Raw genomic sequence first — 26973 nt, forward strand, 5'->3', positions numbered from 1 at the left:
GAGGCTAAAATACTTGGCTAGTTATGTGGCTTCATTTTCGATGACTCTTGATCATGCTTCAGATACGTGAAGACTCATGACAACTGAAACATTTTGGGAGAATTTTCTGTTAGCTGAAGGTATTTTACTCCTCTCCTGTTGCATGGTTTATTGAGTAGTTGAGCTTACTTCTGAAAGCAGAGCCTGGTATATCATTCACTTTGAGTTGTTTTTATTAAAAATGCTTTGCTTTATGAATGGGTCCCTTTTTAAATTGAAACGAGGAGTGGAAAATGGATGAACAAGCTTCTCTCTGAAAATATCACATTTGGAATTTCTGAGTAATGATCTGACTGGTCTGAAGTCATTTATTCCCCAGACGTGTCACTGTTTTGCAGAATATTAGAACACTGTAACCAAAATTAAACTGTGCCCTAAGCATGAAGATTTTTTTTCTTTTTCCAAAAAGAAAGCTTTGGATCAAATTAAAACAATATTTCAGAGCACTAGGAACCTGTTAATTGAATTCAACTTTTTAATTAAATATATTCTTCAGTGTTTTTCATTAACCTAATAAAAAGCATTAGTTGAATTAGTGTAGGTAAGAAACCACACTCAGTATGTTGCGGTTCATTCAGTACAACAGAGGAGCTTCCCTTATTTCAATTATTACAGCAAATAGTCTCCGTAAGAAATGTTAAGATATTTTTAATTGTTGTTCAGGGGTCAAACTTGTAGTTCTTATAGCTACATGTTACAAAACTGCATCAAGTAAATGTTCAACGTGGTACTTAATAGGACATTGAAATTTGGCCTTGGCAATGAGGATCCTGTCAAAATCCATCTAACGAGCAATTATCAGTATCACAGTAAACGTACTTTGGTTTAATTTTTTTGTATCCTATACTATTGTGGAAGGACAAGAACATTCCTAGTGTTGTAATGTTTTGAATGGCTGCTGTCTTCTGTTGTGTATTCTGCTTTAATAGGATGTGTTCACAGTTGAATAACAAGTACCAATGCGTGGGTAGTAGAAGGGTACGTATGTGAGAGCTTGTTTGCTTGCAAACACATTCATGTCCAAGGGGGCCTAACTTACATATATATACATACATACATACATACATACATATACATACATACGTACATAGCTGCTACTAACTTTGCAAATACCATTTTCTCAGTTGTATTCTGAATTCTAAGTCTTAAAATAGTATGCCTGTTTTTACTGTGGATCTTGAACATGATGTCAGCATTTATTTTGTTTACTAAGAAATTAAGAAACTTAACTATGAAATTATGCTGTGGGCAGCTGATGTGAGGGTAAAAAATGACTGAGATTTATAACGTGTAGATCATTCTTTTTAAGGAGTGTAATGAGCGAGGCAGCAGTAGGATGTCTGTTATGAACTGATTGCTGAAATGAGTAATTGTCACTGAAGGGTTTTTTGTTATTGCCAGAGCTGTGACTATCTCTGGAAATTTTACTTCTAGCTTCATTGTTTTCGCAGTAATGGTGCATTAAGTTGTCAAGTCAAAATATTTTTTTCCCTAGTCCTTCTGTTCTGGTAGTTCAGTTGGGAATGTGCATTTCTGGAACCACAGTGTTTGGAACCACCACACTTCTTTTCAAGTTTCTGAATGTTTGTGTGTTCCTGATCTTCTGAGAGAGCATAACTTTATAGGCTTCTTCTTTAGTTGTTGTAGACTTCTTAAACTGGTTTGCCTTTAAAAAAACCCAACAAAGTTTTTCTATGGGTGACAATTAATGACTTTGTAGTCTTCTATTAATGAGTGTGATAAAACAAGCCATGTGAAACTAGCCAATTACCAAATACATTCTGAGGATTTGGGTGTCATTCCTGTTGCATTTTGGTTGAACTTCTCTCCCCTCTTCTTCTGTTCTTCTCTGTCTCAAATAAAAGGATCATTACATTTAGGAGCTTTCTTTAGGGACATGGTTGCTCAGCTGGCTTATGCTGCTGCAGCATATAGGGTCATAACTCTTATGAAAATGAGGTCACTGTGTGAAAGGCAAGGTGTTTGTTTTCCATTTTTTTCAAAGGGGTATATATGCTTTATTATAATGCACTAGGAACTCCCGAGGAATACTGTTTATTGACAGAATTAATAACAAACTAGTAGAGACTGATGGCATTAGTTTATCATTAGGGACAGACCTTTCCTCATCAAGGTGACAACCAGTTTTGTAAGCTTACTCTTGCCTTTCTGGAGCCTGACATATAAACTGTCAGAGACAGGGCAAATAATGCAGTCTCACTAAGCAAGGCATCAGTAAGAATAGGACTCTTGGCAGTTATAAATACTGAAATGTTTTTCTGCACAGACAGAAACATGGTGTGAGAACTGTATGACGTGTGGCAACGTCCCAAGATTTATCAAGCCTGTCTGTACTAATGAAAGTTGTTGTGTATGTTATGGTGTACAGATGGTTTTACACTTTCTGGTGGGTTTTACGATTCAAGTATTTTTGTGCTGCCTTTTTTTTTTTACTTCTGAAGTTCCATTTGCCATCCAATAATGTCCTCAAAGCCATTTAAAACCAAATAAACAGCTAATTCATATGCTGTCATTCAGTAATTGTGGCCAAAGCAGAAACTTACTTTTGCACATGATACATACTGTCCAATCGGCGAGAGAGGGAAAAACCAATAGAGCAACTTGGTAGAAGCTGATCAGGGTTTGTTTTAGCTTTCCAGCTAAGAAGGCTAAATGCACATTCAGGTGGTTAGCAGGAGTGTAGCCACCAAGTCAGTGGAGCAATTCCTCCCCTCTATTTGGCACATATGAGGCCACAGATAGACTATTGTGTCCAGTTTTGCTCTCCTTTGTGCAAGAAAGATACGGACATAATTGGACCAAGCTCCAACAGGCCCAGGAGGCACAGAGTCACCAACATGGTTGAACATGACATGAGGTGTGAAGGGTGAGTGAACTTCATAGAATAAGGGGCATCTTATTGCTTAATGGGGGTGTGTAGAGGAGACAACTCCCTACTTTCCAGAAAGTCTGCAGTGAGAAGACAAGAGTTAATGGACATCAAGTGGTCATGAAGAAGACTCTAATAAGATATGAGAAGCTTTTTGTTGCACCCTGAAGGTGGTCAAGCACTGGAACGAGTGTTCAGAGACTTGTGAAATCTTTATCCTTCTAGATGCACAAAACTGGGTTGGATTCTGAGCAACCTGATCCAGCTTCAAAGTTTAAGTGCCAGCATGTCCCTGCTTTGAGTGAAGAGCTGGACCAATGACTTCCAGAGGTCCCTTCCAACATGAGTTGTTCTGTGAGCCCTACTCGTTAAACTGGAATCTGGAAAAGACAGCAAAATTGAAGTGCTTAATTACAAGCGCAGAGTTCTTTTTAATTTCATGAGTGATTGCCTAGAGTATGTGAAAAGCCATGCAAATTCCTGAGATTTTCGATTACACCCTCTGATCTTACTGAAATTGTATAAGATCTCTTCAGCACAGACTTAATCTCTTTGATTTAACTTCCTGCAAATTTTCACGTCTGTATAATCTGAAGGGTAGCAAACTGCCTTGGAGGACTGCTTTCTTAAATTGAGACACTAGGAAAGACTGAACAAGTACAAATTGTTGGTACTGCAAGTACCTCTGGCACTGTTCTGAAGGCCAGTGTTTTCTTCAAGCATTTGTAGCTGAGGAGGGTTAGAAGCAGAGTAGCATTGTAGTAGTATTTTAAGGTAAGATTATATTATAATTCGTATCATGAAAGTGAACATTTTTTTGATGCGTACCTACAATATAGTAACCAAGATGGTGCTTTCATTTCCAAGGATAAACTGTTACTTCAGGTACTCATTGCACAGTGAATTTTTCCTTTTCAGTGACTGATTACAATAAGTGCATTTGACAAACACAGTTCTAGTAAGTAATACAGTCTTTGATATTAGTATCTACATTTCTTATACTGCCATTTTAAATGGGCTCTCCAAAATCAGCTTATCTTCTGTAAAGCCTATACAGGTAAAAGTACTCAGTTTCAAGGTAAATAGAAAGGAAATAATCAGTCTTCCATTTTACATTCCTCCTTTCATTTGTTTTTTCACTTGGATAGAGAAAGAATAAAAACAAAGGGCATTTGTTATCTAGCAAAACTCAGAAGCTATTTCACATGAAAACATAATGAGTGTGACAGGCTACAAATAGCGTTGAGCATGAATCTCTTACAGAAGAAAAGAGGAATGTCCTTTGGTATATTTACTTCAATCAGCCCTAATAAGGCTTGCTTTATGTGTTTTATGCATCCGCCATCATAATTATAAATCCTTGACATTTTAGCACTGGCATTTATATCTGCCAGGGAAGCTACCCAGAGTCAACCCTCAAGGAATATCTGTATTGTTACTATGGATCTCCATAACAGCTCTCAAGTAGTTACTAAGTGGCTTAAAAAATTACATATCAGTCATGCTTGAAGGGCTCATCAAACTTTGCCACAAATATCAATGTTAAGTACCCAATCAGCTGCATTGTTTGAAGTACAGTCGTGTGCGCCCATGAAGGAATAGGTTGGACAAGAAGTATATGAGGTCTCATCAATCAGGTAGTTTTGTGGGGGGTTTTGCCATGACCTTTCAAAAAAGATTAAAAAGAAACCAACCTCAAAACCTGCCAGTTTAGCTGCAGGGAAGATAGGGATATCTTTTTATTCTGATCACACACAAAACCAGCAGCTAAACTTGCTGAAAAGCAGGCACAAAACAGTTTTCTCAGGCATAATTTCCTACTAATTTTTTTTTAATTTACCTTTTTTTTTTCTTTACATTTATTTTTAACCTAGAATAGTTACAGTAGTTGAGAACCTTCACAAAAAAGCAAATAAAAAAACCCCAACAATGAGAACCACCACAACCCCCCAAGCCCTTAACAAGCAAACAGCACAAGAAAAGCCACAAGAGAAATTACAGAGGGCTGTTCAGGATCTCTTAGAGATCTGGAAACTCTGGTTCATAAATTTAGTTACTTGCCCAAATTCAGTGACAAGACTGAGAGCTAAATGCAGGACTCATAGTAACAAAGCAGTCTGGAAGTTTTGATCTCCCAGAACTAATGGAGAGTTCAAACCCCTTCCAATGGCTGTTGATGTCAGTAATGACAAATACAGTAAATCAGGGAAGAGCAGTCAGCGTAGGTCTTCAGCAAACAAAAACTCTGCTGGGTGCCTGGTAGTGCCACAGCACAGGCACAGCAGGAGGGCTGGGGAAGAAGCTCCAGAGGTTTAGAGTGCAGCCTTTTCTTTACATACTGCTGTCCCTAATTCTCTTTTAGATGTAGTAAGTGATAGGCAAGAAGAGGAACTCCAAATTCCTTGGGAAGTAGATGTGCTGTTTGAAATGTGAAGACTGGAAACAATTTGTATCTGTTTGGATAAGATTTCAACTTACTGATAATTTGAAAATCTCAGCTTGATTTATGAAGGAAATTAGTATTTAAAGTATTACCTCTTGCCATGCTGCCCGTTTATGGTGAAATAGAAACTATTGAAGCGTTTGGCAGTATTGAGGACCTTCAGTGGCCCTGTAAACTGAAATAAACCGTGCAGGGCTCTACAAGCCCTGGCCTCATATTCCACCCTCGGTTTTTCATTTTGTCCCCTGTTCTGTGTCTTGGGTTGTGCCAAAACAGCTGCACTGTCACTTGGGTAAGGATCCCTCCCTGCCATTGTCACACTCCTTTTCCTTCCTCCATAAAGAGCTGGGACTTGGGCTGGGTCTGGTCTCTCTTTTCTGGGCATTCTACTTATCTTCCTGTGTGGTATTTTCCTTGTATCCTTGAGAAGTTCTGAGAGCAGAGGCTTCCAGTGTTTGTACTGTGTGCGATAGGATTCTGTTCTTGGCTAGTTTTAGGCAGTACCAAAATAAATCTGAATAATAAGGGTAGGAAAAGTGTCAGGTGGTCTTTGGGAAAGATACTTCGGTGTATGTAATTTTGGCATGTAGGTAAACAAGATGATCTAATCACCATAGCTCTCATGTAATGTATCTGTAATTTGTTTTCATATGTAGGTGTGAAGGAAGGCTGCCATATGGTGTGTATATTGGTAGTTTTCCTTGACAGCCTTTATTTTAAGTTAAAGGAATTCCAAGGCAAACTATTATGCAAGAATACCATTTCAAATACGTATCAGTATATGCCAGAAGAATACCTTGAAAGAATATTGAAGAAAGGCTGTAGAGCTGCAGGAAAGTTTTAAATTGAAAAATTAAAGAACACTTTCATCCGTTTTTGAGGTACCTTAATTACCTTAGTTCTGTCTATGTTGCGCTGTTACCGGTCTTTCATCTTTTAACCATTTGAACAGGAGTCTTTCATAAGTAATACATGAAATCTGATTTTACATTAATGAGTTTGTGGAGTTCTGAGACAACTTCCACAGTGGCTTGATGAAGTGGTTTCTTGTTCAATGTATGATACACTTCACTCCTGGTCTTCTTGCCTCAATCTAAAGTGTTCTTGTCTCCTTGTGGGCATAATTTAAAATTACAACCCATCCCTGTAGAAGAGTTTCTGTTAGAAAGAACTCCTTGAAAGAACTGCAGAAGCGTTCTTGCTGTTGTGTTCATACTTCATGACACACATGCACAGCACTCTAGTGTGCTGCACTGGAGCAGGGGAACACACATTGGTCCATCTTAATTAAAAGAGACAGAGATATGTCACTGCTGCGAGATTACAGACAATGGCAGACTTAAGGAGATGTCAGCTCAGTGATGTGTTGAGGGAAGTTTGTGTTGAGTGGTTCACAGAGCTGAAGCAGCTGGAGGATGGAGACTTGCTTTTCTTCCTGGTTTAGTTCCTTGAACTGAGGCACCATGTTTCTAGCAAGTTGTAGCACTTGGGTTAAGGAGCAGTAGAAGCTAGTGGTTGGGAAAGAGAAAAGTCAGGCCACAGCAGCCTCAAAGTAAACATCAGATTTTGAACTTAAGATAGCCTGGTGCAAACCGCTGGCTAAAGAGGTATCTTTGCCTTTATCTTGTGTTAGCACTGGTGCTCAAGTGTCTTAGATGGCTGGAGTAGAGAGCTGACCTGGCCAAACACATAATCTTGCTGAAAGAAAGGAGAAAAAGAAGAAAGTATCTCTTTTACCTGTCTTTATTGGTCATAGTAGGTTGTTGTCAGCTGCAGCCTTTCTACTGTGTCTGATTGTGTGCAGGTACCAACACCTGTGGAGAACTGATGATTTTTTTCTTTTCTTAGTTTGATCTTTGGTGTATTCTAGTATCAGTGTGTCACACTGTGTCTTTCTACCTCTGTTATGTATGTGTACCTATGTAAATGCAAGATTAATCCTACAGATCCCAAATTGAGGGATCAGAGAGCAAGGTAATGTGATGGTGTGATGAGTGTCATATTCCGCTGTAGCTTGAGCCCTTGCTTCTCCTAATGTCACAAAGTTCAGTGAAATAGTCACCAAGCTATTCATTCACCCCTCCTGACAGCTCTTTGTGAAGATGCGAGCACTTTGCATGCAAAGTCTTTACTAAATGACCCAAAAAAGGGAGAATTGTTTTGCTGCATCAATTTTTAAGTAACTAATAATCACTCCCACAGGAGCACCAGCTCTTATAGGTACAGAAATGGTTAAAAAAAACCCAAAGCAAACAGGCTTTTTCTTAAATGAGCATTTGAAGTCACAGACAGGGAGCATCTGAACAGGATAAAAACATGTCTTAAAGAAAACAGGTAATTTTGCTACGTTTCATTGTCCATAGTGAAAGAAGAATGTAAATAAAGTTCTAAATGTGAAAAAATTAAAAGGAAGAATATCCCTCCAGCTTGGATGAAAAATGTAATATAAGTTAAGCATTTAATTCCTTTATGTGATTTTGAATATATTATTCCAGCTGTTGGAAATTGCATCTTTTCAATCACATACCGATGTTAGCCTGTGTCTGAGAACTTCTCTTAGTGATTTTACCCTGACAGTAATTGAAAGCTGATTAATTTAATTGCAAGCAAGCTTTTATTTTACCATTTCTTCCTTAGTACCTTGTGTACATGCCTGGTGTTTGGGGTCAGAAAGGAAATAGTGGTGTCTATTTTCTAATTCAGTGCAGAAATGCTAGTAAAATATACAGGTTTTAACCTTATTAACAGTAATCTAGTTGTCAAAAGTGTAGTTTGAAGAGAGAAATAATTGCGAAACCTTTTATTTAAAATGGTGTTTAGGGCAATGGAAAGTCAGCTGTTTCTGGTTTAACAGACAAGTGCCTTACAGCAAGAGCTGTAAAGTTCTGCTATTTGCTCAAAGGTGAGGATGTTTTTCTTTGAAATTCTGAAGCAAATCAAAATTGTTTGTATTTAATTTAGCTTGATTAGCAAGCATTAAACCAAAACTGATGCAATTGTAATTTGGAAGGCCTTATTTTTACTGCTGCTTGTGTGTGTGGTGTGTGTGCCAGTACACAGTGAAGGATGGCTGCAGTGTACGTGAATGAGCCTTGAGCTCGAACGTGGTGCTGCAGCTGCCTGCAAACAGAGCAACAACAGGGCTGCTGCAGCTTGGCTTTACAGAGTCGAGTGGTGCTAGTTTTGAAAGGGCTGAGCCCCTGGAAAATGGAAGGTTTCACAGGGGATCAAGGGTAGGGGAACACTTTGTCTTGTGAGTGTTTTTAAATGAAACATTGCATCGGTTTTCTGTATCTTAGTGACCAGTAGTTCCCTCGGGTAAAAAGTCACGCTGCTGCTTTGTACTGGGTCCCTTTCAGTCAGTCACATCGTTGTCTACTAGTGGTATTTAACCACCTTTTTGTATATGAGGGTTGATAGTAATCAAATGTGTGTGTTGGCAGTGTTTGGGAATATAGTAGTGTAATTTTTTTGCATAATCTTGTTTTACTTTTCAGCAAGTTTTGCAATTTAAATGTCAGTAAACTATTGAAAGAGTTATGTCATAGGACATCATATAGAGATTTTAAATGAAATTTGGCCATACTACATTGTTTTGAGTTTTGCCACTTATAATCAACAAAAATGCTAATAAAATAGAGGTGTTCATTATTGTTGCCTTCTGTTGTGACTATGTCAAGTATCAGAAGGGGGGAGTTTACTAATCAAAAATTATAGGAAAGTGCTAAATGTTGATAATTTATTGATTGCCAGGGTAACTGGTAGATTGTTAATAGATATTACAGTAATACTGGTGTAGAAACATTTTAGCTGTACAGAACTGCATAGTTATCTTTCACAGTAAATATTCAGGTTCTTTAAATAACCTTTAAAAAAAGGAGATTCTGGAGTACAGCAAAGGGTACAAAACCCCACCAGAGCACTAGCATAACTTCTGCAGCTTACCAATATCTAGAGCAGTCTTTTGATGTGTTGGAAAAAACAATCTGCTGACCTACTGAACTCTCAGTATTTATAAACATTGAACTGGGTGAGAATAAACCAGTGTTGCAAACAGTGTTGTTGTTTTCATGATATGTTTGTGGAGGTTTGCTTAATATGTGCTGAAGTTCTTTTCCATCAGAAGAGGTTGGCAGTCTGTTCCAATTAAAGAATTTTCCATACTGGAAATGAGAAGTCAATTACTACAGTTATTTTTGAATAGTTAATTTACATAACCTTAATTGTATTCATTCCATTTGAAAGGCTGAAGCTGATATTTATAATGCTTTGATTAGCAGTGTGTTTATCATGTTAGAGTTGCTACCAATAAGGTGCTTCTGCAGTCATGAGGGGTTCTCTCCCATATAAACATTCTAGAAAGCAAACGGCTGTTTATTTCATTGGAGAGGAGAGGCATTGCATCTTTGCTACCTCCGTATGCAGTACTGAGGTATCTCCTTTCCACTCCTTTCCAAAAAACGGGAATTTAACTCTGGATCATGTTAATTTATTAATGGTGTGTTCTGTACTGTAAAGAAATACATTTTGCTTTTTTAAAAAATCCAAAACTAAATTAAAAATTAAATTAAAAAAATCCCAACTGTCACAGTAGTGCCTGGGTGTAGACAAGGGAACTGCGGGCTTTTCACTGAGCTTGCTCAAAGACTGACAGCAGTAAGAAACGTCCCTGCTTTCAGCCAGGCTTGAGGCGTTTGTGGTTTAGCTCAGCTGAAATCGTCTTCCGGCCATTTGCTGGGCTGTAGTATTGCAGGTGTTTGCCTGCTGTTGCCCTGCACTGCAGTGCCCGGCCTGCCCCAGCTCCCAGCATGGAAGCGGAGTGCTGCCCTGGATACAGTTGGGAAGCAGGATGGTGGCAGACACGTCTTTGTCCTGACTGTGCTGCGGGAGTTAGGAGGAGCTGATGGGTCTCCATCTGCTGAGCCTTCTTGGTAGGTAAATGAAAGCGGCAGCCACCTTGAGATGCAGAACTGATGTAATCATCAAGCCATTTACAATCCTTCCATATAATTAAGTGGGTGAAGACCTGGGGGTTTTATCCCCTGTGTTTTCTGTATGTCATTTTGCCTAAACCCAACACGTTTCCGACCAGTTATCAAGGCAGTTATTTGAATTGTAACCTGTTAGCGCTCAGAAAGTGTCATACAACATTAGGGCAGGTGCTTAAGGGATCCTTGGTGGAGCAACACCACAAAAAAGGTGTTGTTACAATCAAAACTTTATTTTAACCTGGACCCACGGCAGGTCGGGTCCTCTTACAAAACCCTCAGACCCCTCTGCAGATGGGGTCGTTAACTGATGTCCTAAGAGCTGGTTTTTTGGACACCTACCTCAGCCATAACCCGAGCTGAGGGCACTCACACAGGAGCCCCTCAGCCGGGCCGGGAGCGGCACGGGCAGGGCCCGCCTGCCCTCAGGTGCTTCCGGTAGGCGGCGGGGTGGCCGCGAGCCATGGCCGCCTGCCCCAGGAGGTGGCGCACAGCGGTGGGAGCGGGAGCGCCGGTCCGGGGAAAACGATGGAATTCCTGTGGTAAAAACTGCAGTTGTAACGCAGTTTGGCTTTCTGGGCTGGCTGGTAGGTAAGCTGCTATATATTATGGCTGTCAGAGTCTGTCCGTGACCTTATTTGTCTGTTAAAATAACTTTAGTAGGAATGGTAATACAAAATTCCATTTGAACTTCAGGGGAATAAAGCAAACATACAGCATTTAGAAACCGAAGTATGCGATGATATCATAATGTGTGTGAGCCTGTGAGAGTGGCAGTGCAGGGCCAGACTGCTACTCTGGTATATGCTAGTGACCCATGGAAAATACTTGAAGAAAGTATATAGAAATAGGGTAATTACAACATCAGTGTCCTCCTAGTTTATCATTCTGGGGTTTACTACTATGTGTTTGGGGGGCTTTTGAGTCTGAAGTAATGCTTGCATGTTTCTACTTAACAGTTCCTGCTGATCTCCTCCATCAGTAGAGCCACTTCTACTCTTGACCTTTGCTGGGTCAGTAAGTGTAGAGTATTATGATGCGGTACAGTATTTAATATGCTAGGGTATGAAACCATGAGGAAACTCAGCTTGGTGCAGTTGAGGAATTCCCTTGTTTATTGCCATCAAATCAGAACTGAACTCCATTTACTGTATGGCAGGGGGTTGGAGCTAAATGATCTTCAGGTCCTTCCCAACCCTAACTATTTGATGATTCTGTATTGCAAATGCTCAGGTGAACTTGGTATCCTACTACTACCTAAAGTGTTTTCAGTGCTGTGGTCCTACACAATCTCCAATTTTCTCTTCAGTAGCAGCCTCTTTCTTAGAAATTAAGTTTCCACAGCTAAAGTGAGATTGAGAAAGCAAACATTTGGTGGGCAACAGTTGTGGAACTTCCCCACGATGAACTCCCATAATAACGTGAACATGAATGGTCATTTTAGAAACAAAGGAAATACACCATAGGGTTTGTGGGGCTTTTCTTGGTACTAGAGAAAATTGCTATGATCTTTTGGTGCCAGGCTCTAAGGCAGCCTTTCTGGCTCTATATAGTTGAGGAGCATAGTGATGACCTGGTGATGAATGCAGTGTGAACTCCTGTAAAAGTTTCCCTATAGCACAGGAGTAAGGTACAGAGTTGTCTTTGTTACTGGAATGAATCTTCCCTATATGTTTTAAACAAATATAAATTTTATGTTGTAAGAGCTGGCTGTATGGCTGTGGAAAGGAAACGTACTCCATGCGGAAAAGGAGAGCAAGTTTTCTGCGTAATTATTTAAGGGGTTTTGTGTGTCGCTGAAATGTGCATTGATGAATGTGAGCCGACACATTTCTAGCAACCAAATTATAAATGAGTGGAAGACCTGAAAATGTCAGTTTCTTCCTTAGAAGCACTTCAGGATTTTTCATTTATTTCTTTTTTGTTTGTTTGTTTTCTCTCTCATGCATTCTCTTTGCCCCATAGGCAAATGGGCTCCTTTAAATGTTTGTGTTCCGTTTATCATGGGATATAATTTTTGACACTTACTGCGAGTATCGGAGGAGATTTGATGTACTAACATTTTTATAAAGAGAATGAGTACCTTAAAATAACAGAGAAAGTAGTAAATCAATGCTTAAACTTGTTTCTTTGTGTATCTTGACGGTGTTTAGCCAGTTGTGTGTGTTGTGGTCTTTTTCATGATTAGCTAGGAAAAGCTTTAGTCCTAAGGAGTTCAAAAAAAAGTGAAATAAACACCTGAAAATATCTTGTACAATGCTTATTAAGCAAAGTATGGTATGAGAACTACGCAATGTCAGCTAATTGGGCAGGAAAAGCACTTGTACTGCTGCCCTTACCTCCTTTGCTCTTGGAGAGGGCTCTGGGGTGTCAAGCATCCTGTTGGTTAAGAGCGGAGTCTTCTAATTTGTTTAGATTCATTGGGAATTAATGTAGTTTGGGGTTTGTGTTCCCAGAACTGCAACATAGTTAACTGTTTTCCTGAAACTGTAACACAGTTTACACTCAGCCATATGCATCTGAGTCACTTGGTGAAGCTGTACACACCTTGTCTGATTACTTTGTAGGGATTTTTCTGGTGGTTTCTTTTTTGGATGGTGTCAACATCAGTTGTTGCTTAATCTTGACCTTCCTGTGTGCCTGGAACAATGTATGTGGTATAAGCTTGCAGGAGATTATAGGTACACGGTAGGTAGAGGTGTGTGTATGTGAACTTGCTGGAGCAAGAAACTTTCATCTATACAGAGGCATAGGTTGTGCAACTAAAGAAACTTCACACTCTTGTCACTGTGCCAGATGTATCTTGTCTTTATAATGTAATTACTATGTAGTTATAAATAAAACATGTATCTGCTCGCTCATGGTTGTGTTACCTTGGTGCAGTGTGTCAGGCAGTATCACTAAATTTTTTTAATATAACAACACCCTCCACCCCCAAGAATTAGAAGCTGTTCTGTGTTTATAAGCATGTTCAGCCCTGAGTGTTTTGGAGCAATGTAAAATGTTCACTAATGGTAGTATGCTAACTCTGAAAAAACACTTGTCAGCACAGGGCAGTGCTGAAGCACATATTGAAATCATATTGAACTCGATGTATTTAAAGACAAATATATGTACTTTTATGAATCCATGTTTATTACTAGCTGTTCTGAAAAAACATCAATATTTTTATACTCCCAATGAAGAATAAGTTTTACTTAAAAAAAAAAAAAAAGGGAAAAAATAAAAAAAGAACAATAAAAAAAATAAAAAAAGTGAAGTTTGAGAATACTTTAAATATACAGACTGTGTTCTCTTTTGTTTTGATAGCTGATCGCTGTTTATGATGAACAAGAAACTCACCGGAAGACTGATGGCGCCAATGGCAATTTGACAGACAGAAATAGCCCTGACTCTTTTGAGACAGAGGTGGCGGCTCAGCTGGCTGCCTTTCAGCCAATTGGTGGTGAGATTGAAGTGACTCCTTCTGCCCTAAAACTGGGTATGTATATCTTGTATGTTTGTTTAGGTTTGGGGGGGATTTGGTTTAATTTGTTTGGGCTTTTATTTTTAGTTTTTACCAATACATAGTACTTCTTTATTTCTTTTCTGGGTATGTCTGTAGTCCGTTCTGTGCATTTGAAGATTTTGTTTTAATTGTTTGCAATTTGCAGTTAAGACAATTGTAATGACAAAAGTTGGGCCTTTGAACAACTGATGCTGAAGACTGTGGTGGAGCATGGCAAATTTGCACCTGAGCCTTGTACCCTGCTGTGTGTTATGCCCATCAGTACAGCTGGGGTCTCTGTTTTTCTCCTTTGGTTGAGGAGATAGGTTGCTGACAGTCCTTCATTGTATTCTTACAAGAGCAGAAGAGATGAAACCTATGCAAATTGCAAAGTTGTTGAAAAAAATCCACAGTTTTGAGGTTTTTTTGGGTTTGAGGTTTGGGTTTTCTTGGTTTTGGTTGGGTTTTTTTGGTGTGGTTTTTTTTTTTTTTTTTTTTTTTTTTAAGGAGTAAACCTGCTGTGTGCAAATACTTCTGTTGATTCTCTGAGCTAGTGCCCTGTTCTGGGGTGGGAGGTAGAAGGAAGGAGATTCTGATTTCAAACAGTTCAGCTCTTTGCCTTTGAAGAAGTTGCACAGCAGGGTCTGTCTGCCTGTTTGACTTTCAGGTGAGCAAACTGTGATTAGGAGAGGCTTCTGCTTAATTCCGTTGTATCAGAGGGTACTACGTGAAGTGCTGCAACTCTGTTCCCCTGTGTTGTTTCACTGTACCTGGAAGGCCAAGAGCTCAGAGACTGGTTTCCAATTAGAATGAGAGAGTCTTGTATGTAGAACACGGAGCAGTTTGAAGTATTTTTGTGGATTTAGAGCAGGCTCAGCTGTCTCCTAGATAGTAGATATAGAAGCTTTCAAAAACAGATTGAAGGTGAATCATCTTACTGTCTGTAAAGCTGAAGTACGCTGACAGTATTTAGCAAATGAATAATGCTCAGGAGAGGCTTCCCTGAATTCCACCCAAGTTCATTGCCCAATTCACGCTGTATTCTTCAGTACTGCTGGCAGTCTCCTAATGGCATGCAGTAAAATTTCTAAGCATAAGCAGGTGGAGTAAGGATAGAAATAGTACCTCTAGTTGTACTACTCTTGTATGGCAGCCTGATTACAACTTCAGAAATTGAATGTTTACTTGTGTGTTTATTTTAATTACATTTTTAAAGGAAAAGCCTGATAAACAAAACCAGTGAGCTAAAATAAAACTTCTAATACAGCTCACTGGATGAAATCTGTGCTGTTTTTTGTGCTTGATGTAAGCGAATACGAAATTCAAGCTGCATGAAAACTTTTGCATTCAAATTTCTGTGTTAATGGATCACTTCTGTTTCCTAGAATACAGAAAAATCCTTTTCTATATTTAATGTCACACAGCAATTTCTCATGCCTAAAAATCTTGGGGAAAGACTTATTCTTGCTGTAACTTGTGTGTATTTGAGCTGTGGTTTTGGTAAGCATGAGGTATGGTAAAATTTGTGGCTAAAGGTTCAGTGATTGAATGGTTTGCCTCTTCATTTATTGCATATTTTTAAATAATACCATGTAAACACATTTTAGCATGTTTCAGAAAATAAAGATTGTTCTCCATACCATTCTGAGCTATATTAAAAAACTCAATCATTTTGAGTAGTTTGTCTAGCATACTATTGTATGCAAGTTGAGGGTTGGAGAGAAGAGTATTTCAGCTTCATACAATTTTATGTAAACCACTTAATGCTGGAGCTCTTGAGCTCTCCAGTAAGCTACCAGGTAGTTCAGCTTTCATAGCATTTATAGAATCCTTCTACTATAGAGTGTAAAGGACATGAAATATAACATGAGAAGAGCAGCCAATTAGGGTTCCATTTAGTTTTCAATGGAAATTAATACATATTTGAAGTTAAAATGGATGCTTGCTTCTTAAAACAAGAGAACCAAATATGTGTCTATCTCAATGGTTCTCTTTCAGATTGTTTTATTTTATGATGTAAATGAAAGATTTTTCTACCTGTCAGTCCTATAAACTCAGTCTACACTCTGAAATATAGAGTGTAGAGAATTGTTTCCTCTTTTGTATCATGGATTACAGTATTTTACATGGATACATGTATTTTTCATGTACAAGTCCTTGGACCTTCAGTTATGTCCCTATTTCCACTACAGGCAAATTGCAAAGTAAATGAAGAAATAGAAGGAAATTTTGGTTGCATCAATATCATTGATGCATGAACCACAGTAGTCTGGCTCCTTGTCCAGTTATTGAATTGACTCACATTTTTTAGCAGAAATAAAGAAATAATTTTTAAAAGCTGTTTTTATTTTGAGAGCAAGGATGTGATTAAATATATATGTAGTGAGCAAGTGTTGCTTTCCATGGTAGAGCCCTGCTTCAGGAACAGTCACATGTGCTCACCTTTTGGAGTATTTTTGCAGAATGGCTTTAGGGGTGAACTGCAGGGAATCCATTGTTCTATCATTGTCAGACTGTGGAATAATTTTGCCTATTAATTTCTGTTGGATGTTCTGTATTCTATGAAGCTAGATCCATGATTTTAAGTAGAAACAACATCCATTTAGTGGTCTGATGAAAGAATACTTAAGAGCTTGGTGCTTAATAAGCATGTAAAACTAAACATTACTGTTCCAGTTCCCTTTCTATTTTTTATTCATAATTCAAGTCTAGTGCAGAAGAATATCAAGTCTGGCAGGGGTTTGTTAACTTCTGTTAACTGTACATAGTTTCTTATTTCAAAATATAAAAGAACTTTTAATATAGAAAACGTTGGTGTACATCTTTCAGTTGACAATGAAATAAATATAGATCTGTTGTAAAAAAAAAAGAAAAATCCCTATTTGACAGAAAATGTGGTTGGGTAGGGAACATATTTCATGCTACAATACAAATGGTAATAAAGCAGCTGTTAATATATATTACAAGATTTAAAGAAACACACAACTATTTGATGTGTTCAGCCAGCTGTTTGAAACAGTGAAGAAATGACCTACTGATTTTGGTATTTCTGTGGGTAAGTAGAGAACATTGGAATGCTGTTGCTGAACTGGCAGCTGAGAGAGCTTGTCTGGTGAGACTGTTGCTTGTGAGCAGAACTTGCCAGAGTACACTGATGATGTGGACATTACAGCAATTATCAAAGAATGATACAAGCAACTGAATGCCTAAATAGGTGATTTATGTTTGAAAAATTGGATGGAAGTAAGCTTCAACATCTCTAACCCCAAATACTGTCATAAATTCTTTATTGACTTTTTTTCCCCTTGCTCCTTAGGTATAAAACTGTGGATAGACAAAAACTCACAATGAATACTGAACTTGCAGTACGTTGAATACATTTTAGCTGTGTGACTTTAGTTATGGTGAATGTAAGGCAACAAATGCCTCAGTAAAAGAATTCATATCAAAATTCTGTGTTAGAGATGGTCTTCTGGCTGTTTGACTCCTCAGCCTTTCTCCTGCCTGGCATGAAGGCTTTTGTATAGTAAGGATCACTTTTGAACTTGTGTACCCTTAGAAGACTAAATACAGTTATTTCACTGGAGCAGGACTATGTCTGACAATTAGTTGTTTTCCCATCTTTTCCACAAGATTGTGATGATCTTTGGGAGTAGATGTCATCTCTAGCTGTGTTTCATTTCTGTATTGTTCTTTCATCTCGTTTGGTCTGAGCTTACATAATCAGACACAATTATTTTGAATGGATAATTGAAAGTTAGGGTGCAGTAATGTTTCTTTAAAAATGGTGTATCAAAGTCATTTAAGAAACACATTTCCTTTATTCTGCACAGATGGTGGGTTTTGCTTTCTACAGATGCTGCTTAGATGAATACTTTTTGCCCAGTCACTGTTGTTGATCATTGATCTTTGTAACAGCAAAATGTATTATGTTGGATTTTTGGCAAATTGTGTACAAGTCTATTCATTGATATAACTACTAGTAAGCTAACAAGTGTTTGGGATGATGAAACATTTGGAGATCCTTGCATGTAGGTGGTAGAGTAATTACTGGATTAACTAGCACTGATTTTTGTTGGCATTGGGTTTGGGTGTGTGTTTTGTTTAGGTTTTTGCATATACCGTGTTTTAATATTTCTCTTTGACCAGAGATCATAGCTGAGAAAGCTTTGCAGAGGAGGAACTTACCTTCGCAGACCTTGTTGACTGATTGCCTTTATTCACTGTTCCAAACTGCTGTTTTGTTGCTGATGTATGATTAAGAAGTCATTCTCTCATCTTAAAGATAGCTTTGCTGGGGTAGTGGATGACACTCTTGTGCAGTGTGTTAAGATCTTCAGAGAGCCCTTGATGGATGGGGTTATGTATATTAGGGATACTAATGGAATGTGCAAATAGCTCTGTCTGGGGTTCTCTAGTAGTTTGAGGTTTTTTAATACATACACATTTATTGTTAGAATTATTAAACATGAACTAGCAATGTAGTGTTGAAACACAACTTTATGGTAGCAACTAATGGGCTATGTATAAATTGATGTGACCTTCGCTATGATTCTGTGATTCCTAAAATGCTTTTTTTTTTTAATTGATATTTACCAACTTTGGACTAGAGGTTTTTAATTAATCTTTCCCAAAGAAATGGTTACCCACCAGAAATCTTCTGTGCGTGAAAGTGGTGTGTCCATGATATTTTAAGCAGTGACCTGTCTATAAGGAATGCTTTGTGTGATCATTAGTTCCAACTGCAAACTTCAACATAGTCACTTCAGAAATGTTTGGTTTTGTTTTCTGTTAAAGCACTAGTGTGTCATTATAACATTTCAAGCGTGTAGCATGCCAGTAGAGGCACTTTGAGTAGGAGAGTTTTCAAATTCCTTGAAGGCTTTTCAATTAAAGTTGCTGAACTGTCTAGAGTTTTTCATGTTTGTAGTTATGTTGGCCCTCATAAGAAGCCATCTTGTAATTTTCTGTGCACCCATGAGCACACTACTGGCCTTTCTGGTTTTCTTTTGCACTTAATAGTTTAGTGTTCTTTTCTAGTGGTTTTCCTTGCATGGTAGTTAGTACAACAGGAAAAGGGGGAGTAAGAGGTTTAGCCTTTTGGGTTTTTTTCCCGTGGTGGCAGTTTGTTTTTACCTTTTCAACCCATACAGGCAGGAAGCACTGCACTAATTTATTCATGGAGGATCCATTTTATGGACACATTACTCTGAGCTGAAAATGCTTTCATGACTGGCTTATTTGATAGATGACGGCTGAGGGCACATAACCTTAGTTGCTGATTTTCTCTTGCTCCTTTCCTTGGTGTTAAGTAGTCATGACTTTTCCTGGAGGAAGACAAACAGTATTCAGTGAAACTCGTCACTTCTGAGTACTAAGGTAGGGGAAAAAAGTAGGATATGTGTAGGTATCTCCATGATGGTTTTTGTTTTGTTTTCATTATTCTTTCCTCATTTTCCCTTTCTTTGGGAATCAGGTTGGAGATTCCTGAAGCTGTTTTCTGAGTACAAGCATCACAGGAAGCAGATACAATTATGTTACTTTGGCTATTACAATAAAACTTAGCTTCTTGATGAGTTTCTACCTTTACTAGTGTTCAGGTAAAATTGAGGTTAGATAAATAAATAATCTCTTGTAACAGTTATTGATAGCAGGTTATAAAATTGTCTTGTAAGCTACAGTTTAACTCCACTCTTTGGAAGCTTTCAAAGGAAGAAGTGTCTTGCTTTTCTTACTGAAAGTTCTTTGGTATTTCAGAATTTACATGTCTTTGCTTTATTTATTTTTTTATTTTCTTCTTTTATATATATGTATATAACCCTCAGCCCCCTTGTCTGATTAAGGTTCTAGGCAAGTGGAAGACTTGGGTGCAGATGATGGTTGGAGTGGCTGATTATAGTCTCTCTCATAAAATAAGCTTACAAATGGCAATGATGGTTGAAGTTCAAGTGCTACTGAGGCTCTTGTGCCTTTGAACAGTTATTTCAGTTCTGCTTATTTTATGTAGTGCCTTTGCAGTAGACGCTTGTTTCCTGAAAACAGTGATTGCTACCTGGTAATGCTCCAACCCCTCCAATAGGTCTAGTACAGGATAATAACAGTGCTAGCCTAGAAAGTTTTGATTTTCCATTTTGATGCAGTTGTTGGTGTTGTGGCTGTGTCTTTTCTAATATGTGGGAAAGGCTATTTGCACTCTTATGGAATTTCCTTGAAGGTATTTTGAGGGTTTCAGATAGAGAATATACTTAATCAGCTGAAAATATTTGTGTGGTTTGGGGCTTGATCTAGCTTAAATTGTGCTTCATGGGATTGTTCAAAACACTTGCTTAATTTGAATGGCCCTCTGTGTTTGGGTTGCTAGGTCAGTTGACAGAGATGTTTCCATTGGCAGTGTCTGTAGTTTGAAGTCCAAGGGAATTGAAGGCAAGTTTTCTTCTAGGACTTTTTGAAAGTTTCTCCCTTGATAGGCCTGACAGGGCTTAAATTGTTACCTCCAGGGTACAGATGTTGTCCATTTCTGTGTGGCTTTAGAGCTTGGCAAAAATTCCTTCTCTTTCTTGTGTTCTTTGAAGTGGAAGTAATGCAAGTAGGCTTGTGGGCATGTATTTGGTTAATTCTCTTTCAAGTTGGTGTTGAGATACGCAGTGTATTTTTAAATGCAAGGAAGCCACATGATTGTGCTTTCTAGAACATTACAAAAACAGATATAAACTGAAACTATTAATTTGCTAAACAAAAATGTTGCTAATGCTTGTGTACAGCATTCATGCTGCGTCAGAGTAAGTCAGAAAGACACTTTTTTCTTACACAAAAGCTGTCCTGTTCATCTTAATTTTGCAATGTCAGTTTATTGGCTGAGTGTTATGATGTCTGTCAGTACCCTGAGTGTGCTACATGCATATAACAAGTCTCTCCTGTGTTATTCAGAGAAAATTAACATTTTGAAATTGGTAAGTTTCAACAGAAATGCATTCTTAGAAGCACATGCTGCCTTCTGAGATTTGAGGCAGTACTGCTTATTTCCTTAAGCAAATATGACTTTATTCTCTTTCTGTGGACTGGAAGGCTGCCCTTATAGTAGTGATATCAAACATTGTTCTGTGCTGTTTGTCATAGGTGTTGTGGGAATGACACTGTTGATAGATTTTTCTCCTCTGCAGCATTCAGTTTAATCTGCTTTTAAAGGAATGTGATGATCAATTAAAGTCTACTTGTGTTCCTGAAACAAATGGTTTCTGTTCTCAGGCAAGCTAAAGGTTTGAAGATAACTTTTCATTTCAGTCAGAGTGCAGGCTTGGCATACTTTGACCCTATGACTTAAGGTTGGTATTATTTAGTTGTCCTTGATTCATGGAAGTAAGCTTTGCACCAGCATAGCTGAAGTTTATCTTTGTATTGCAGCAAAAGAATACAGTAATGCTTTCTGTAAATATACACACACACACATACATGTATAAGAATTTTCCATGTGTTTCTTTGCCTTTGGGTTGCTCATTTGGAAAAAAAGCCAGTCTTTCCTTCCTTTCCCAGTACCCACAAATTTAGCAGTAGTGTAGGTAATAAATTTAGGGACATAGTCGGTTACCAAAAAACCCTGTTTCTTTTTTATAGCCCTTCTGCCTCTGATTTCCCCCAGAATTATTTCTCATCAATTATTCCCCTTGTCACTATTCGTTTTGCACTTGGTTTAAAATGCCTTACTTTGGGGCAGCAGGTATCGCCATGAAAATATGTTAAGTAGGAAGAAAAATATTTTTCCATTACTAGTTACACATTTTTGTGCGGTAGCTTTCTAGCTGAGGTGTTAATTTCCAGCCTTTTATTGCCTCAGGGAAGGTTCTGGGGAAGATGACGAATGGGACTTAGATTGATGGAGTAAATTTTATTACAAAAGTCTATGCTGCTTTTTGACATACTTTACTCGATGTCAGTGTTTTTCCTTCGGATTTTTGTCTGTACTACTAATTTTCTGATGTTGCTAGGTTTTGTGAGTGTTTGTGTATTGTTATCACAGAATCACAGAATCCCAAGGGTTGGAAGGGACCTCAAAAGATCATCTAGTCCAACCCTCCTGCAAGAGCAGGTTATGATGCATAGTTAGTTTCAAAGGTAGTAGCTCTTAAAAAGAAACAGGCCAACCCGTTTAGTAAGCTAAATGTTTGCAGCTGAAGGTTTTGGAAGGCTATAGTATAATATCATACTGGAATGCAGTCTCTGTCAGTAAGTACACTCTAGTGCTAGGTGAGACAAAGGAGTGTGTAAGTGTGTTTATAAATCTCTATGTGCTGTTTAGCTCTGAGGCAGTATGGCAAAATGTGTATTTCAGTTTGAAAATGAGCCTGTTAAGCTTGGCTGATTGATAGTTTGACCTTTTCTTATTTAACTTGAAGAAACACCTCATCTAAAGGTCTTGAGATAGTAGATTACCCTTCTTCTGAAGAACCAAACTAATAGTTTTACACATTTTTTTCAATGTTTGTTTGATAATGATTGTTTACTGTTTGCTTCTATATGAACATGTTCCAGGATACTGATGAGCTCATCCTTATGAAAGTCATCATTAGAGAGTTACAAGTAGCAGGTAAATGATTCAGTCAGTTTGCCCATTGCCGTGTCGTTCTTTCTCATCACTTTCTATTTAATATACCTTTTCAAGAGCCATAGTTGATAGTTATTTGTCTCTTTACTTTGAAGTGCCACTTCAGATTTTGATTGTTTCTTGCAAACAGATAACCTAGAATCTCAGCCAAGCTAAATGGAGAGTTGTGTATTTGCTACACCTGAACATAGTTGGCAAAAGATGCACCTCCCTCCCAATATGTTGCACAATTTTCCCACACACTGGCTGTTGATTTAGGTTTTGCATTCTTCGTAACTCATTACTTCATTAGAGGAAAGTCTGTTTACTCTAGACATTAAGTAAAAGAAGGATGTAGTACATTCAATAAAGAGATAAAAACCACAAAATACTTCGGTCATCTCTTCGTAACCCTTCGACAGAAAAGGACAAATGATCCTCTGTGATTGAGTCCATTTAAACTTTCCTACAAAAGTAGTCATCTTACCATTTTAATGTTAAGAGAGACTAACAGGGAATCATTATTTGCTTCCCTCACCACATAAAAACTGGAAGTATCGAGCAAGATTATGGTTCAATAGACTACCAAGCAAAACAACCCAAAACTTAACTTTTTCGTGAACCATTCAACTAGACAGTGTAATTAGGTGTTACAGGTCAAAAGTTAATGAGTTATAATAGAATTAGACAACCTCACAGGAAATGAGTCATCAGTAGCTGTTAAAATAAGGTGGTCTAGATGCTACTCTGATTTGGAAATCTTTCAAACATTAGTTTTTCCAAGCTGGTAGAATATAACACTTTGTTATGCCTTTTCCTTGAGTATTTGCTACCACATACAGATGCAGGATAGCAGATGAGGTGGACCCAGTATAGCTGTTCTTGTGATCTTATTCCTTGAAACCTCACAGAAGGCTTCAAGTTCAGGAGGTTTCACTATTTTATCTTAATGTCTTATAAACTTATCTGGAAGAAGTTTGAAATTTGAGACTAGAACTAGTTCACCATGACCAGAATAGAAAATAATCATAGTAGGATTTCTTTTTAAAGGAAAGGTCAAACCAGAAAAGGTTGTTAATTTAGATCAGATATATAAATATATAGGTCATTTAAATATTACAAACACCTATACTAATGCCTTAATTTGTGATACTCCTTTGAAATACCATTATAATATATTAAAAAATATAATTTACTATTCTACTACTAGCAATAAAATGCCACCAAAGTGATATTCAAGCTGCACAGTTTAGCTGCCAAAGTTTTAAAGAAAATGGAACCATTGAACTGTGGAAAAGTGACTGCATAAGCACCTGTAACTGATGTTAGCTGAAGTGCTAAAGCAGCTTTTGGCAGCCTGGCCTCTTTTGCAGGTGTACAGACTGTTGGGGTTTTTTTATGTCAGTTTATTCAACTAGTACAGTTCGTTAAGTATTTCATTTCAAGTTGAGAAATGGGCTGGGAATTGAAATAGCAGAAATACTTATTTTCACCTTCCAATCCGTGAATAAAAATGAGGTGTGAGAGGCTGAGATCTGTTAGTTTTAAAATCTTATAGGATATATTAGCCTAAAATGATTTATTTAAATTCAGTAACTACAGATAATATGCTGCTTTAAAAAAACCCAGTCTGATAAGATGTGTATGTTTTACTGTCTCCAGCAAGTTGAATGACTAAGACGACTGGTGTTTTTAGGTATATATAAACAAACACCCCCTTCACTCCAACCAAAAAACTGTGTGTGTAAGGAAATTCTGATGCAACACAAATTAATTTTTTTTTTTCCCTAAATGGTAGTTTAAAACCAAAATGTTTGAAGCTGCTGTAAATTTTAATCCTGTGTCTGAAGCTGGAGGTTGGAGGATTTGCACCCACCGGCTGATTCACAAAGGTGGTTCACTTGAACAAGAATAAGAGAAAGCCTGGCCTGTAATCAGAAGTGCTGATTTTTGCTTGCAATAGCCAAATAGTTCTCACAAAGCTCCTCATCAGTCTGCCCGGCAAGGATGAGAGTTGTACATTTTGCTAGAGCTCAGGCTGGGGGAAAAAAAAAATCACAGCTCCCTGTTGTGAGATGATTAATCCTGTCATCAGGAGGATTGGGCTGCAGCTCCTTCGCTTCTGCTGGATCTCTTCCACATGGTACCTGCAGTCAAGACTGCAGAATCATGGTGCTCCCAGCACTCCACTAACTTTGTGTGCTCCATGGCTGTCTTATGAGGAGCTGAAAATAGGAGCATTGTATTGATAGAGGTGAGAAGATCCTGAAATTACTCTAGATCTGATGTGTACTATGACCTTAAGTGTAAGAAGAGAATACTCAGTTAAGATTCAAACCAGAGTCTTGTCTTCAGGCTTGAAACTTCCTTGAGAGAAATTTTGAAACAGGGAGAAAGTAGCAGCATTACGTGTACATCTTCTGTAGATACCTATGTATCCTAATGCCTTAAGATGAGAGTGATAAACTTCTTTTCATATGGATATGGATTTTGGTCCTGAAAATGGGATCTAGATTAACTTCATTACTGAAAATATGTACATAGGTGATTCTTACATGTCCATCCATCTTTGAAACTCCTGAAGCTGTAAACGTGAATATTCTATAGTTGCTGCATTAGGCAATGACAACACCAAAGTTATTTCATTTTGGTCATAAAAGTGGTGAGAACAGTTCTTGTGCTTTGTAACTGAAACCTGACTTAATATGAGAGAAAACAATTCTTTTGAAATGTATGACTCCAAAGAACACCACCCCAAAACAATCTCTGTTTAAATCCTTCACTGGGTTTCGCTTGTAGGCAATTGCTTTTATTTTTCTTTGTAAGAAACATTACAACTCATTTAGAGCAATAGGGAAATACTTCATTCTGCACTGGGCCAATATATAAAAGAGAGAGCTTGTTGGAGATATATTTCCATCTGTTTATAGATTTAAGTCAATTGTATTAACTGTTACATCATCCTGGTTCATTAATTTAATGTTGTATCCGTGGGAATTTTAAAATTGCAGTACTCACTTTTGTAAGAACAGATAGCTACAGATCTGAGATTGTATTGATAGGTACCATCATGAACAATTTGAGGTAGCTTTAAACATAAGTCACATCATCAGAGCGTTACATATGCAAAATAGTAAAAAAATCAGTGGCACAGTCCCATCACAAGGTAGAACGTACAAGCTAATGTCAGCTATGTTTTAAGTACATGGCAGAGCCATTACATGATGCCTGAGGTGGTGGTAAGCAATAAATCTGAAGGTGACCAAATTTACCCGCACTGATTGCTTAGTGCTCTCAAAAAGTGCTGACCAGCAGAGCTGTCTGTATGCCTGTTAACGTGGAAATTCTTTGATAGAAGAAGAAAAATAGGCATATATTAATGACCTTTCCTATATTTAAATATGAATTAATGTCCTGCTTGCAGGTTTTGTTTCAGTGCCTGAACTGTTTCATGACAGAACCAGTTTAAAAGGAAGTCTGACTTCCCAGTTTAAATGGTAGTTGTTTTAGTGAGTCTCTTCAGAGATCTTCCAACCAAGAATTGTCTGTGCTGAAGTGCAGTTTCACATTTGTGAAAATTATGACTTTAATGTGTAGGTGATTTATTGTAAATCTCTTTCTACCCACTTAAGGTATTCTGTCCAAGTGTATCTTTTGTTCTCCTCTTAAGTATTTTTTCCCTGTTACCTGGAAAAACAGACAAGCTGATCTCATAATGTTTTAGCTTTCACTGATGCAGGGGTAACACGTGTGCTTGCTTTTCCTATGTTCCTTGATTTGTCAGCTTATTCAAAAGTCATCTGAGAACATTTGCACCCAAAGCAATGCTAAAATAACTTTTTAGTACATAATTTGTCTGCATTATAGATACCTCAGGCTACTGAAAGTGCTCATGAGTAATAAACTCTGGTTGTCTTCAGCAGTTTTTTGAATTTGTCCCTGTAACAGCAACCTCCAGCCTAAATCCCAAAGAATAAAAGGGTTTGAGCCTGGAGGTGAATTGTGCTTTCCTGAGCAAAAAGACTTAAGAGCAAAACAGAGAAATTAAGAAAGGGTTGAAACAATTTCTTTTTCTGTGTTGTGGTCACTGTGGGTGATACTCAGCTGTCTTAAATTTAGGCATCAAATTTTATGCCAGAATTCAGAGCCTTGAGACCATGATAAGTTTAGGGGACACCTCAGGAAGGGCAGCTGAAGCTCCTAAGTTCCTCCAACCACATTCAGATCCTGAGCTTCAAACCTTACATTATTTACCCGAGGATACACAATGTTCTAAAACCCATTACTTGTGGTTGGTCAGCCCCCTCCTAATCTGAAATGCTGATTTTTGATCTGCCAAAGGGCTAAAGTGAAGTAAGGCTGAGTACACTCCTATTCAGGATATGTGTTAATGTCTCTCTACATCTTTTTCAAAGAAAACGAAACAAGAAGATGAGTTTACATCTGGTGTGGAGATGTTTCTTTTGCCTTTGTGTTGATGCAAGTTTTCAGTTTTTAATTGTGCAGAAATGGCAGAATTCTTCTTTTTTTTTTAATGGATTTTTTCCC

General features: G+C 37.9%; 1 protein-coding gene across 1 annotated transcript in view; it reads left to right on the forward strand.

The window, feature by feature from the left end:
• Positions 1 to 26973, forward strand: part of PARD3B (par-3 family cell polarity regulator beta) — a gene marked incomplete at both ends in the record, with an annotated part of 424820 nt that overhangs the window by 125393 nt on the left and 272454 nt on the right. The window contains one exon of the mRNA XM_080620282.1: positions 13670 to 13841. Within this exon, the coding sequence (XP_080476408.1) occupies positions 13670 to 13841 (172 nt within the window). The remainder of the gene's footprint in view (positions 1 to 13669; positions 13842 to 26973) is intronic.

Source organism: Psittacula echo, assembly GCF_963264785.1.
Source record: "Psittacula echo genome assembly, chromosome: 6".
NCBI lineage: Eukaryota > Metazoa > Chordata > Aves > Psittaciformes > Psittacidae > Psittacula > Psittacula echo.